Raw genomic sequence first — 14772 nt, 5'->3', positions numbered from 1 at the left:
GAGGTCTGTTGCAAACTAGGCAAGTGGAGTTTATATATCTGTTGAATGTCCAGGGTGGGAGAAAGAACCCTTGTCTGAGGCAAGTATGAATGCTGCAACTGGCTACCTTAATTAGCACTGAAATCACAACCTCTAAGGATGTCTGCCATAGATGTGGGCGAATGCTTCTGGAACATAGCCATACAGCCCAGAAAACTCAAAGCAATTCAATGCCATAATTAACTAAACAAAAACAAATAGACAACCCAACCAAAACCCAGAAATAAATCCACATATGAAAATCTCTCTGAAAAGTCTGTATGAAGCCCTAACTGATGCTATGGAAATTATTGAACAACATATTGTTTGGAAAAGGTGTTGTTTATATATTAACTAGTAAATAGTTTGTTATGTAGAGAGAGAGGAGACTACAGGCATTATTTTTTCTAATCCCTGCTATGCAGGAGCACCCAATCAAAGTCACTATGAAATGTCGCAATGAAAAAGTTAACAACTTAAGGGTCGTATGATGTAAGGAACTAAATATGTCTTACATGCAGAGGAACACTGCAACATAATAAAGTTGAGTGCCCAGATACTGTCATTTCTGTGTTTCTCCCTTAAGGGCAATCTTATATTTATATATCTACTAGCTTGAGTACCCGGTGTTGCCTGGTTATTTGAAAAAGTTAATTTTTTAATTGTATAAAATGCATAATACTGTGGGTGAACTACAAATCACATCTTGCTAAGTTAACCCTGTGAAATTCCATCAGTACTTGTTATATTGGGCACGTTTGCTCTAGGTGAATCATCAGTGGGGCTCAGGTATGTATGCCAAGTTTGGTCCAGATCCATCACTTTGGGTTCACAGTGCTCTCTGGATCTAGGTGAACTACAACTCCCCCAAACCAAGGTGAATTTAGCACTAAGGAAGCTTGTCTGTGGAAGTGGACACCCCAACCACACATATACATACATATTTTCACTTTTATTATGTGTATAGATATATATGAATATATATAAACTGTTCACCATGCTATTTAACATCTACATTTTGCAAAACAACCCCTGTGTATCAGTATACAGTTGTGGATCATAACACAATTTCTTTTACTGTTTCTGAGTGAAACAGTAAAAAATATTTTAAAATTCTGGCACAGGTTTTGAGAGGCTACCAAATTTAGGATTCGTAGTTTGTAGATCTTTGACTTCTACACTTGGCAGGATATTTAGACCGTGGCGTTGTTTTCAATGATTTACCCGTTTTTCTCATAACCAAACGTCAAAAAATTAAAATATCTAATAATTTGGGGATTTACAATTGTATTGTAAGAAATATTTTAATTCAAAAGTATAATTACTTACTCCATTGAGTCAGCACAAAGCTTTTTTCCCGTAACATTACCTAATAGGTAAGAGAGCTTAGTGATCACATATATTACAACATTCACATTTTACTGCCCTGTGGCATTCAAAAAGAACCCACAACCATAGTAAAAAGTTAGAATGTAGAATGTTGGAGGCATTTTAAATAAAAGAATAATTAACAATTATTAAAGAGATAGAATATTTGCAGCAGAAATGGGAAAAATTGAATTGTCAGTTAATCAAAATGTGTTCTCATTTGATTTACACTGAACAAACGACAAAATGTTAACCCTGTAAGACATATACTGCTCAGCACTTCTTACAATGAATGTTCAATTACTCTTAAAATCAACAGAAAATCTAGTTGACTTTATGTGGCATCATTTTCTTTCAGTCTATTGTAACCATTTTAACACTTGAAAGTTAATTATGGGAAAATAAAATAAGCACTAGATTTCCGACATCAGCTGTGTTCAACAGAGACAGAAGGAACACACAGCAGCCTATTTTGACCAAACCACATTTCTATAAGGCTTGGCTTAATGACAACAGATGGGAATTATATCCTCAAGGGGCTGTAATCACCGTGATTGTGCAAATAGCCCTGAAAATGGGTGGAAATGAGATTTCAAGGACTGTTGTCTCTGAGTATTTCCTTTACAAAATTACCACCATTTAACATGATCCTTGTAATGTTAGATCAGGGTGAATCATCCAGGTCCTTCTGGGGATGTTCTAAAATATTGGTCTGTTCACATTCTTGACCTCAGCTGGCCTACAACAGGTTTATTATTGCAAAATTCGAGCCACCAGGATGGCCTCTCCAACACTTTCTTGCCTTGAAGAACACTGCTCCACAGGTTTTTATATAGCTAGAAGGAGAAAATGGAAATAACAAAAATCATTGCAGTTTTAACTAGGCCTGTGTGATGAATTTAAAACAAAAGGTTCAAAAGTACTTACAAAACTGGGGGCCCTGGAGCTTTGTTTCTAAAGTGTTTCTAAAGTATACTCAGTAAAAAAAAACTCTTTACCATAACAACACTAACGAAATTTCATTACTATTTTATTACAGTTGTACATGCACATTAATGCAATAATTATTATTGTTGGGGAAACTTCAGGGGCTCTATCTCCCTCATTTTTAAAGCTATTGGGGTGAAACTTGCTATAATGGTAAAGCACATTTATTACTCTTTGCTCATTAAGTGTCATAATGTTTCACTTATCCATGGATTTTTGGCAAATTTTCAAAGTTTCAAATTTGTTGTATAACATGATGTTTTGGTGCTTAATTTGTAAAATCATAACCTAATTTGATGTTTAATAGGCTTTTCCTTAATCCCTCCTTATTATCCAAGACATTCGCTTATCCAAGCTCCTGCCGGCCCGTTTGGCTTGGATAAGTGAGACTCTACTGTACTTGAATTGTATATACAATGCACAAGATAACCAGGGCATCAATCTCCAGATATTTCAGAAAAATTCACACATCTATAGATTTTTGGGGATTTTTAAAAGTTTAGAACAAATGAATTTATCCCCCCAAAAGCGACAACATGAATCCCCTTGAATGTCCGTCTGTCTTTACTACACACAACCACATAACTTAGCACAGTTTAATACTATTACTTACTTACTGTAGTCCTCTTTGCAGATTCAATCATTTCAGTTATTATTAGAGTGACTCTAAACGGCTGGCTGGTTGCCCCCACAGTGCCTTCTTTATGGCGATGGTCCAAAGTAAAAGGAATGATTTTGAAAGCACTTTATGTTCTCTTGGCTTTGCCAAAGTTGCTTAATGCTTGCTTATGGTAATTTAGTCCTCTGCGCAGATTCAATAATTTTATGTATGTACAGTATTATTAGACTAAACTAAGACTACACCCAGCTATCACTTGGGTCCTTCAGCCCTCATTTGGGTCCTGAGCAGGATTGCATTTTGGGAAATGTAGTTGACGGCAGGGTCTTTTGCATTCTCTGCCATTGGGGGCCTCACTCTCCAAAACTACATTTAAGATGGCTGTGTTCTCAATCTCCATTTAGTCCCGCCCACAGCATTTTCCTTATGGCGACAATGGGGCAAAACTCCAAAGTAAAAGAATTGGTTTTTAAAACATTTTATGTTCTCTTGGCTTTACCAAAGTTGCTTAATGGTTATACTGAAATTTGAACTGACCTTGGGAGACATCCAAATGTTACAGAACGACAATTATTGCTGAGTGTTTCAGTTTCTAAATCCTCCCACCTTTCCTGCAGGTTTCAAATATCGCTTTGTATGCACAAATGTTACAATTTTTAAACAAAATATGATTTAAAATGAAATTGTACACAAGTCTAGTTTTAACCTAAAGTTGTAATAGCCTAACACATTTTCAAATGGTATAGCGTCTCTGCCTATCTTTATTTTTCCAGAGAGACAGGACACATAAAAGAGAAATGCAATAATTATGGTGTGGAGAGCATCTCTCTTAAAAATTCCATTTTCTATGCTGTAGAGCAGGAAGATTTTCCTTTTTATGAAGTACAGCAGAAGCATTTTTTTTGCAGAATCCACCGTAACCACTGCATGCTGTTACTAACAGATTTTGGTAAATGTCTAGGTAGTGTTCAGAAACCTTTTACGGTTGCCAATTTTCTGTGGCCCCAATACTGAGGCAAGAGGACCACATCTGGGGTCAGGGCCCACAGTTTAAGAAGCAGTGCTGTAGAAGAGAGACAACACGTGGAAGGCAGGGAGGCATTGTCTTCAAATCTTGTACTCTCCTGGGCCATTTTAGGCAAAGGAGATTTTTTTGCAATGGCCTACATATTCCGTTTGTTTGTTTTAAAGGGGGGACTCTGTTGAGCCTGAGGAGGTGGAACATGGGAAAAATTGTCACTCCTAGAGCACATTAGGGGACATTTTGGAGTAAAACAGTTTTAATTTGCATGGGGGGGGGCACATGTGCCCCAGCAGTCAATTTCTCTGTCTACCCCATCAAAAATCTAACACTAAATCCTCTGCTCTTATTCATCCAACCTTCTTTCCCTTTCTGAGTTTCTTCAATTCTGTTCCACCTTTTAAAAAAACTATGCTAAATTTTAAAAAAGGAAGCACCGCATGTATAACTACAAACTCAGCCCGAAATTGTAACCTACTTGTGGGTTCCAACTCACTAGTGAAAGAGCAGTGGTTAGAGTAAATAAGCAAATATAAATTATATGAAAAGGAAATTACAACACTAAAACTGAACTAGAACTTCAGTTTGGAGCAGGACTTCTTAAACGTTTTCCACTTGTCCATGAAATTGTTTCATGACCCCTTTCATCCTGAGAAACTTTTATGTGACCCTGGTATAATGGTATATAAAATAGGTAGAGAAATCAAATATTTACTGATAATAAATCAGCATTTGCAACACTTACTAAACAAGCAAAACAGTTTTACTTTCCATGGGGGGGAACATGTGCCTCTTCCAGCAGTCAAATGGTTCAGATCCTGTCTATCTTTGGGACCGCATCTCCCCCTATGAATCGGCGCGGGCTCTAGGATGTGCCAGGTAGGACCTCCTCTTGCTCCCACCATCACAAGCATGGTTGGTGGGGATGAGGGAAAGGGCCTTCTCAATGGTGGCCCCCCGACCTTGGAACACCCTTCCAAGGGAGATTAGACAAGCCCCCACACTGTCTTCTTTTCGTAGGGATTTGATAACCTGGATGTTTCACATAGCATTTGAGAACACTTATTCCCTAGTTATAAATGCCCAGTCCCTAGACTCCCTGATAATATTTTGTTCTCTGCACTTCATCCAATACCCCGGCCCTAAGGTATGCTGATTGCACTATCCCATGCCCGGCCATTTTATATCTCAGTCACGTTCATTGTACTACTGGTTATTGGGTTTTGTTGAGCATAGTTTTCATTGAGTCCCAACGCTACTGTTGTATATTGTTATGTTTTATTTTAATTGTGTTTTTATCTGGATTGTTATATTTTACTATATTTTTATTTTAATCGTGTTTTGCTTTAATAATTTTTTTGTATTTATGTCTTATCCCATATGTAAGCCACCCCAATTCCCTTCGGGGAGATGGTTTTGGGGTGTAAGAATAAATTATTATTATTATTGACACAACGACATTGTATGACACAGCAAACAAGACAGACACGCTGGATCTCGTATCACAAAATCACAAGTCAAACACTTCCCAAGTGTCTAGGACTGTGTGATGTATTTTCGGATGATGCACGCAGATCCCAGTAGGGTGGCCTTTTGCAGCTGGCAGATTGTAATTTTGTCAATGTCTATTGTTTCCAAATGCTGGCTGAGATCTTTTGGCACAGCACCCAATGTGCTGATCACCACTGGGACCACCTGTACTGGTTTCTGCCAGTCTTTGGTTCAATCTTGAGGTCCTGATAGCGGCTGAGTTTTTCCTGTTGTTTTTCATCACTGCGATTGTCACCTGGTATGTCGACATCAATGATCCAAACCTTTTTCTTTTCCACAGCTGTGATGTCTGGTATGTTGTGTTCCAGAACTTTGTCAGTCTGGATTCGGAAGTCCCACAGTATCTTTGCATGCTCATTTTCCATTATCGTTGCAGGTTTGTAATCCCACCAGTTCTTTACTGCTGGGAGGTAATACTTGAGGCAAAAGTTCCAATGAATCATTTGGGCCACATAGTTGTGCCTCTGTTTGTAGTCAGTCTGTGCGATTTTCTTATAGCAGCAGAGAATATCATCAATGGTTTCAAAACGTCAGCTTCCTTGCACAGTCTGCATTTTGGGTCATTAGCTGATTTTTTGATCTTGACCTTAATTGCATTTGTTCTGATGGCTTGTGCTCCTGGGCTGCAAGGATCAGGCCTTCTGTCTCCTTCAGTGTCCCATTCGTGAGCCACAGCCAGGTCTTCTCCTTATCAGCTTTTCCTTCAATTTTGTCAAGGAACTTTCCATGCAATGTTTTGTTGTGCTAGCTGTCAGCTCTAGATTGTAGTGCGGTTTTCTTGTACTGATTTTTTGTCTGCTGTGCTTTGAGGAGTTTCTGATTTTTGACTTCAATCAAAGCAGGTTCTTCACTTTGCTTTACATATTCTGCCAGGGCATGTTCTTCTTCTTTGACTGCTTGTTTTACTTGTAAGAGTCCTCTGCCCCCTGATCTTCTAGGCAGATATAGCCGGTCAACATCACTGCGCGGGTGCAAGTTTTCTTGTTTTTCTGTCCAAATTGTCATGATGATGATGATGATGATGATTATCCTTTTTATGAAGTATAGCTAAAGCATTTTCCACAGAGTCCAGTTTAAATACTGTAAGCTGTTATTAACAGATGTGACATTCAGAAACCTTCACTGTTGCCAATTTTTTCGTCACCCCAACATAGAGCTAAAGGGACCACATTTGGGATCTGGACCCACAAATTAAGAAGCAAAATCAATTTCCAGCTGATAAAAAAAGTCTGATCACCTCTGAATTAGAACCCATCTATATTCTACAAAAACACTTGGGGCATAAGATATTGTAGCCCCATGCTCACAGGCAAAGAGATAAGTTGATTTATGAGTGACTGATGCCTTTTTCGTAATGGATGAAGCTTGTAAAAATATCTTGTAATATCTCGTTACTGTTTCACCAAACTGAGGCAACTCAGCTTCAAAAATGAGAATCGGGAATGTGCAATTTCAATTTGAAATGACTCGTAGAACAATTCCTAGCACCAAGAACAGATATCCCTGTCTGGACTGCTGCTAGGATGCATTTTCCCTTCCCCTGTCAATGTCTAGCTATAACACAAAGGCTTAAAAACAACATTCAATAAGATACAGGAAACATGTGTCAGAGCTTTGCAAAAATATTGTTTTACCTCTCCATCCACCTTGCCAATAGGGGAGTTGAGAATGAAGTCAGGAGGAGCAATAACATCTACTAAAGCCACAGCTTCTTGCTTCAACTATGCAGGGGAGGAAAAATGGAAATTGCATTGAGGTTTTATGGCTGCCCATAAACTATGGAGCAGTAGCATAATTGTTAGGACAAACCACTAAGCAATAGCACTCTTGGGTTTCTAATTTAGAAAGTTCAGTGACCATATCTATTTTTGCTTGCACTTCAAAACAGTTTGTTCCAAATGCTAAATTCATGCTTTTGCAAATCACTCTGTGCTGCAGAGCGGAAGGGAAGCAAGCACTGGCTTTTGTTATTTGCCAAGTCCCAACTCTTGCTTCCAGCTACATTCTTTTCTATTGCTTCTCTTGTAACAGGTGAAGGGACAAGGATCAGTTTTTTCGGCTATAAGCAATTTTTAAAAGGGTCTGACAACACAAAACAGGATTAACATATTTGAAAGTATATATCTGGCCAAAGTCTGAGGTGAGCCTTGATAAATAAGGAGTAAAATATTGCACACATGCAAAGGAGTACTGACTTTAGCACAGAGGAATAGAAAACAAGGAACTAGGATTAAGGCAAAGTTGTGTTCCACATATCTGGATAAGGTTTAGGGCAAGAACCATATAGCTACAGGAATCAAAGATGATGGACCTACAAAAGGTTTAGCATTGTAAGGACTGTTCTTTAAGCAGATGCCAGGTGTTAAAACTCCAGAAAACAAAACTTCCATGCCAGATAATGAAGATTTCAGTTTCAGTTTATCTCCTGTGTTCATCATTGGGAATCCTTAGCATAAGTATTCGGGCTTTTAGATGTGGTACCAAATACAACACAGTTTTTGGGAAGTTGTGGATGTAGAATTAGCACTCTGAAAACAATGTCTAGATCAATGGTTCTCATCATGTGGGTTTCCCTGATGTTTGACCTTCACTTCCCAAAAAACCTAACAGCTGATAAACTGGCTGGAATTTCTGGGAGTTGTAGGCCAAAACACTTGGGGACCTACAGGTTGAGAACCACTGGTCTAGACAGAGTCATAAGATGGTCTAAAACTGAAACATGTGTCTACTGACCTAAAGCATAAGCATGTTATATTAAGGCCACAAATCTCATCACACTGACCTGCGTATGAATGGCATTTTGCACAGAAAGCAGACTAAATTGCTGAAACATGGCACTATACCACTGCAAGTGGTTAAACTCTTTATCTCAGAATTAATATAAGAAACACTCTGCATGTCAATTGTGTTACTACCACTTTCAAGAGAAGAGTTTAGTGTGTAGCCCTTTGACTGGTACACCAGTTTTACAATAGGCAGAAGGCTGTTAGTAGGATGAAGAAGAGAAACATTTTTTAAAAACTCAATAGTGAGTTTACTCGGATGTCCTTGTGCTTTCAAGATCCAAGTGTCATCTCATTAGACATAACATGCAGAACGAGTTATATTTTAAAATGTATTTTATGGAAATATGTTTCAATATGTGTATTCTACAGTGTGTTTTTAAATGATTATGTATTTTGGTTATGTGTTTTAGCAATATTGTAATCCACTTAAAGCCAAGAGGAGAGATGGGTAAGAAATATGATCATGATGATACTTTCATGCTTCTGAACTAGAAAAGGCAGCATTCCCTTTCCTGTTTACGTACCACAAACAGACTATTTTTTGAAATCTTCATTAAAGCAACAGTCTTCTTCTGATAAGACTGGCATTGATTCCAAAACTGCTTAGAAGAGATTAATATAATCAACCCTGGAATAATTTGTGATGAAAAAACAGAAATGAGGTTCAGAACTCCCAAAAGTATATGCACTGGTTAACTTTATACAGGACTGTTGAAGATGTTGCAGCTAAACAATTATTTCCTTAGCATTATATTAACATAATTGAGAACATACCTTTGAACAAAGCTCTAGAATTGCATCTTGTACAAATCTACCAGCATTTTCACCTGAAACGTAGCCCCCTGAAAGACATTTATAATGACAATGAAGCTAAATAACACTTTAGATGTACAAGTCTATTAATTTATTAATGTAATGCTTCTTAAGACCCAAATGGTTTAGTTCTGAAATATCAAAGGGTGCAATCCTATAAAAATAGTAGGAATAATGTCCCACTGAATTCAATAGGGCCTATTTCTGAACAGATATACAACTATGAGAGAACGTCTTTCTAAGAGTGCTGTCTGTTCTGGTGAGGACTGTGTGACCTCTCATTCCTGCTGAATCGTAGTGAACAGACTTGTCTTTCAAGGGGAATAAGGAGGGGACTTGGACTACTAACATCTAATCTAATGACTTTGCCTCTAAAAAAGCAAGACTCCAAGCTGGCCATGAAGCAGATATTTCTCACTGCAGATTTCAACTGAGGTGTGATGCTAAGAGACTGTAATCTGACAATTATCCAAGGCTTGACACTGATAGTGTAACACAATACTACGATTACCCCCCCCCCCATCAGTTTCTTCTTTGTTGGATGGCATAAAGTGCTTGAAGCAGAAGACATCTGAAGAGTCTGTTTGGCCATGATCAATACCGTCATCGATTTTTCTGCCCAGAATCTTGGAGAGATATGGGAAAAAAATCTGCTGTTCCTTTAATCAGGAAAGCAGACAGGAATTCTATATATTGGCCTTTTCAAGCTTGCTTTCCATTTTTTGAAGAGGTCCTGCCTCAATTCAAAATATTATCCTGTGCACAAAAGCAGAAATGCTGTCTTTGGCTAAGATAAGAACATAAGAAAGAATTGCTCCTGTTGTGAGAGTAAGCAACAGGGCTTGTAGATCAATCAAATAATCTCCGCCTCTGTTCCCTTTTCTTTTTTATTTCTTCCTTGACTTTCAACATCTGTACTGTAAAGACTGAGATAATGTGCAATAAATGTTTTCACACATATTTTAAAAACATATAATTGAAATTGAACCACAATGAACAAATTCTACAGGGAGGAAAGGAAAGGAAAAACTTGATTAAGTAAATCTTACAAAAATCAAGCAACTTTAGAGATGGGAAACTTTCACCTTAAGATAATGTACGTCAAAAAAACCTTTATGCTGCAGGCAGAATCTCACCTTGGTAAAGCACTGCCATGTGCTTATTTAAAGACCACAGTCCATAGAGGGAACAGATCTGTTTCAATACTGGCTGAAGACTAGCTGGTGTTTTGGAGCTGTGAACATAGTCATAGTATCTTTGCAAAACAACATGTTCAATAAAAGCTATAGCTAAAGAACGACAGTGGAACACCTTCAAAACAAAACAAAAACAAAATTCAAAGTGAATGTTAATAACAAATTTACCCCCCCCCCCCCAAATGAGATATATAATTGTATTCATTCATACCAGTCAGAAGGGAATGGGTGCCTGTAATTCACATCTGAGGCATTGCCAGCTGTGGGCCTGGGGAATGTTGGAAAATTCCAACCAACTAGCCAATCCAGGATTTGCATGCTCTTTGTGCTCCAATTCCAGGCTGCCTGCCCTATTACACATGGCCACTGGTTAAGCAGAAGGACAGCATGGCATGGGATGGTGGGCAGATGGAGCTTTCCAAATTTCCCTGTCTGCAGCAGCTGAATGCATTTGGATTTTTCACTCTCCTGATGCCTGCTTTTTAGAGTGGTTTTGTGTAAATCAAGATGATGGGCCCTGAATCGTCTCCCCCTTCATTCATCTCTCCCCCCCATCATCAAAATTCTGACAATGGGGAAACAAAAGCTTTTTAAGAAAAACTGTTATCAACTCCCAGTTACCAAGATTCAAAGACACTTATTGTGTCCATTCACTTCCTTTCTCTTTTTAATTTACCTATGTGCTATCATGATTGCTCCATTCATCTTATAACACCATAGTGCTTAGGTCATTCACTATTCTATTCTGTAGTTCTCCCTGTCTGGCAGTCCTCTTAATTTGCTTTTTTTCAGCCTTCAGTACCTTCTTCTTACACTATGTCTTCCTTTTCTGCAACTGAAGGTCTTCTGTTTTGTTTCTCCAAAAACATTTCTACTTTCCAAATTCAGTCTGCTCCACAAGAACTGTAATTTCCACCTTCAGATATTTTCTGCTTGAACTCCTACTTAAACTGTTTCCCTTCCTGTTCAGCCCAACATTCCCCTTCAAAATATTTATTCAACCTTTGGTACTGCCAAAAGAATATTGTTAACATTTCTTTGTTCATTTATATACCACCTTTCCCAATACCAAATCAACATTAAAATGGAATTAAAACTACTGGTCACCCTAAAAACTTTTCCAAGCCATGAACCTAAGCTGAAGAGGGCTTTATAGGTCATAACCAGCAGCAACTCTTTAATAATCCTTATTTTATGTTGCTCTGTAAAAATGGGGTCAGGAGCTGCTAGGGGGAACAAATGGAAGTAAGACGTTGCTGAAAAACACATGCTGGCAATGTGTATAAAAGTAAGCAGAATCACAATATCATGGAATTATTAATTTTGCTCACCTGGCTTTGGTTCCTTGCTTCAAATTCAGAATAACCAGCTTTTTCCAGATTTCTTAGCTTTTGGATACTCTCTCGGAGCAAGTAACAAACTAGCCACTTAAATGCTCTTAAAGGTACTAAAATAATAAAATAATACATTAGATAGCTAATAACACCAGGAATCTCTGTATGTATTCTCTGTAATATAATATAATAATAACTTTATTTTTATACCCCGCTCCATCTCCCCGAAGGGACTTGGGGCGGCTTACATGGGGCCTAGCTCGATAAAACAATCAAATATAAATGATACAACAATAAAACAATTATACCAATAAAACCTCAATTATCAGTAAAACAATCGATAAAATCGACATAAAGCATACAATATTAAAACAGGAGACTAAGTCATAAAACCCAGTACAGGATGTGCCGGAATGGGGAAGGTATTTCACGGGTGAAATGGACAATAAAGTGCAAAATAACATTGGTAGTCTATGGAAACAGGCTTTTAAAACATCCACAAATCAGCTGTCCTGAAGACCTGTTATTTAGATAAAGATGATCTGGCAGGAGAAATTTGGCATCAAGGTTGAGGATTATTTTACGGGTGTAGGACAGATGTTTAACCTACAATGTGGTTGTGGTTGTCCATTTGGCAAACTAATACACAAAAATCTCAAAACCACATTTGTTCTAGGGGGAATATGGTATTCTTCACCACTATTACCACAACTGAGTCTTTACAGTACACACAAGTACTTCTCTCTTAAATCGACTTGCTGAGGGAAGGCAAACATTGACTAGATCTTCCAAAGATTAACTGAAGTGGAGAATGTGAAGTGAAACTGAAGCACAGTAACAGATCTCAATCCTTCATTCACATCAAGTGAGCAAGAAATGTGACATAACCACAGTGCATTTTCTACAGAGGTGACAGCTGTTCATCTCAAATGTTCTTAGCCTCAGTCTATTGTGCACAAGTAGCACACAGTATCTATAAACTATGCCAGCTTTCCCTTCTCCAGTGTCATTTAATGATAGGGGTGAATGATTCAAGAGGAGATGACATTTGATCAGACAACTTCCTTCCAACACAATCTTGCCAAACGCAAGTCTTGAAAACAAAAACAGCAAAAGGATTTGGGGAAAACAAAGCCACATACAAATCAGCAACATCTGACAAGAATTATAATGTTAATATAATTACCTGAAGGATCCATGCAGTCTTGGACATCAGACACTATGAATTTCTGACAAAGAATACGATCGTAGTCTTCCAAAAAATTTACTGATCCAAGCGGTGATGCAATAGGTCCTTTGTCTAAAATGCCAACAACACCAAATCAAAATACGTCAAAGTGCATTAAGTACCTTTCACTAATGGCTTTGAAAATGAGTGAAAAGGAAAAATCTGCTCATGTGTGCATCCACTGTAGATGATTATTTTCTAAGCCCATCTTCCCTTTATTTTCCATTCCCAGACAAGCACTCTTTGGCAAAGAAGACTAAGGACCCTATAAAACTACAACTCCCAGGATACCATAGCATTGATTTATGGCAGTTAAAGTGGAGTCATAACCCAGCCGTAAGTAGACCAACAGACAGAAAGCTGTATCTCCTAAAACGTCCCTTTTTAAATCTACTGTTGGGCATTGTCCATTTTTCCTTACTCAGAACACCAAGTTCTACATACTAACCTTGTTGTCTGCCATTCATCCAACCTAGCAAATAGTTGCTTGTTTGCTGTAAAATAACATTGTTGTCACCTTCATAGGTGCAGTTTGGGTCATTGTCATTCCGGATATCACCAAGACGATTCACTTTAAAAAATACACAAACAATATGAATAGGTTTGTGTTAGAGGACTGTCCCTGAGATTCAAAGAATTACAAGAGAAATTGTGTGAATTAACCCTTTAGCAAGATGGAATATGGTAAGATGGCCAAAGTGCAGCAAAATCAAATGTTACTGGACTGCAACTTCCTCCGGCCAAAAGATTCTGGATAACTTTTCCTAGTGATAAATGTAATTGAATCTGTCAGTAGTTGAATCCCCTCGGGAAAAAAGTTCCATAAAGGAAGTGCCACAACTATGAAGGCCCTTTCCTGGCCAGAACTTTTTAAATTTCTGTTGGTGGGGGGATCTAGCAAAGAACCTCAAATGACTTATGCAGGTTCCTCATTTGAAATGGGAAGGAACAAGTGGACAAAAAACTTCTGTGGCATTTGTAAAACAAAACAATTGTAGCATCAGCAGAACTAGACAAGAGTTTCAATGTTAACAGATGGTGAAGTGATTAATTTACCTGCCAGATAGCCATGTCCCCCACAAGCTTCTCGACATTCTTGAGTTCCTTGTTGTGCAAGCCAGGAAGCCAGTGGCTTGCCTGATGTCGATAAGGCATGGATCTCCCGTCCAAGTTCAGCCTTGTAGAAAAGGAGAGACCAATAAGTAAAGGACACTGCAGCCAATGCAAAGCATTATGCGTTACAAAACTTGAGGCCAAATATATCGTACATGCAAGGCACTTATGGTCCCTGTCCCTCCAGTTACACCAAAATATGAGATGGACTATACACAGTCTTTAAGATATGTTCAAACAATTGTAGCTTATTTTCCTTCACAAACAGATGCATGTACTATACATAGTATCTGCATATTCAGTCAGTTTTTCACATGTTAGAAGGAGCTTATGAGGGCCTGGTAGGAAAATATTGGATCCATCCTGGGAGAAAGGTGAGATATAAATTCAATGTATTGTCAATCAACACATTATCATTAAATTTGTACATGCTGTACAAAAATTAAAACATCAATGATAAGGCTATGCCTGAATGATTTCTACCATTATTTTTTAAAGAAGTGAAGCAAGAGAACATATTATGAATGTTTTGGAAAGAGAAATGAAAAGGGAAGAAGTTATTGGAATAAACTACCACTAACAGATATTTCAAGTAAGTGCTACAAAGTTAAAATTAAGCAGCTGTGCTGGTTATCAAGTGCAACACCATTTTGAGTGACAATAAGTAGCACAGAACAAGAGGCACAACAGAAAAATGTGACACTAGGGTAATCTTAAGATGAACAAGGAGTCTGGTAC

General features: G+C 38.0%; 1 protein-coding gene across 1 annotated transcript in view; it reads right to left on the bottom strand.

Annotated features, from left to right (window-relative positions):
• Positions 1-951: 951 nt before the first annotated feature.
• acox3 (acyl-CoA oxidase 3, pristanoyl) overlaps positions 952-14772 on the bottom strand; it is a 34077-nt gene continuing 20256 nt past the window's right edge. The window contains exons 11-18 of the mRNA XM_003224164.4: positions 13978-14098; positions 13370-13492; positions 12880-12993; positions 11691-11806; positions 10300-10474; positions 9125-9192; positions 7199-7285; positions 952-2222 (exon numbers count right to left, since the gene is read on the bottom strand). Coding sequence (XP_003224212.2) covers positions 2103-2222; positions 7199-7285; positions 9125-9192; positions 10300-10474; positions 11691-11806; positions 12880-12993; positions 13370-13492; positions 13978-14098 — 924 coding nt within the window. The 3' untranslated portion in view covers positions 952-2102. The remainder of the gene's footprint in view (positions 2223-7198; positions 7286-9124; positions 9193-10299; positions 10475-11690; positions 11807-12879; positions 12994-13369; positions 13493-13977; positions 14099-14772) is intronic.

The sequence above is a fragment of the Anolis carolinensis genome, chromosome 5, assembly GCF_035594765.1.
Source record: "Anolis carolinensis isolate JA03-04 chromosome 5, rAnoCar3.1.pri, whole genome shotgun sequence".
Classification (NCBI taxonomy): domain Eukaryota; kingdom Metazoa; phylum Chordata; class Lepidosauria; order Squamata; family Dactyloidae; genus Anolis; species Anolis carolinensis.
Note: the sequence above shows the minus strand (reverse complement) of the source record. Positions and strands in the feature narration are given on the sequence as shown.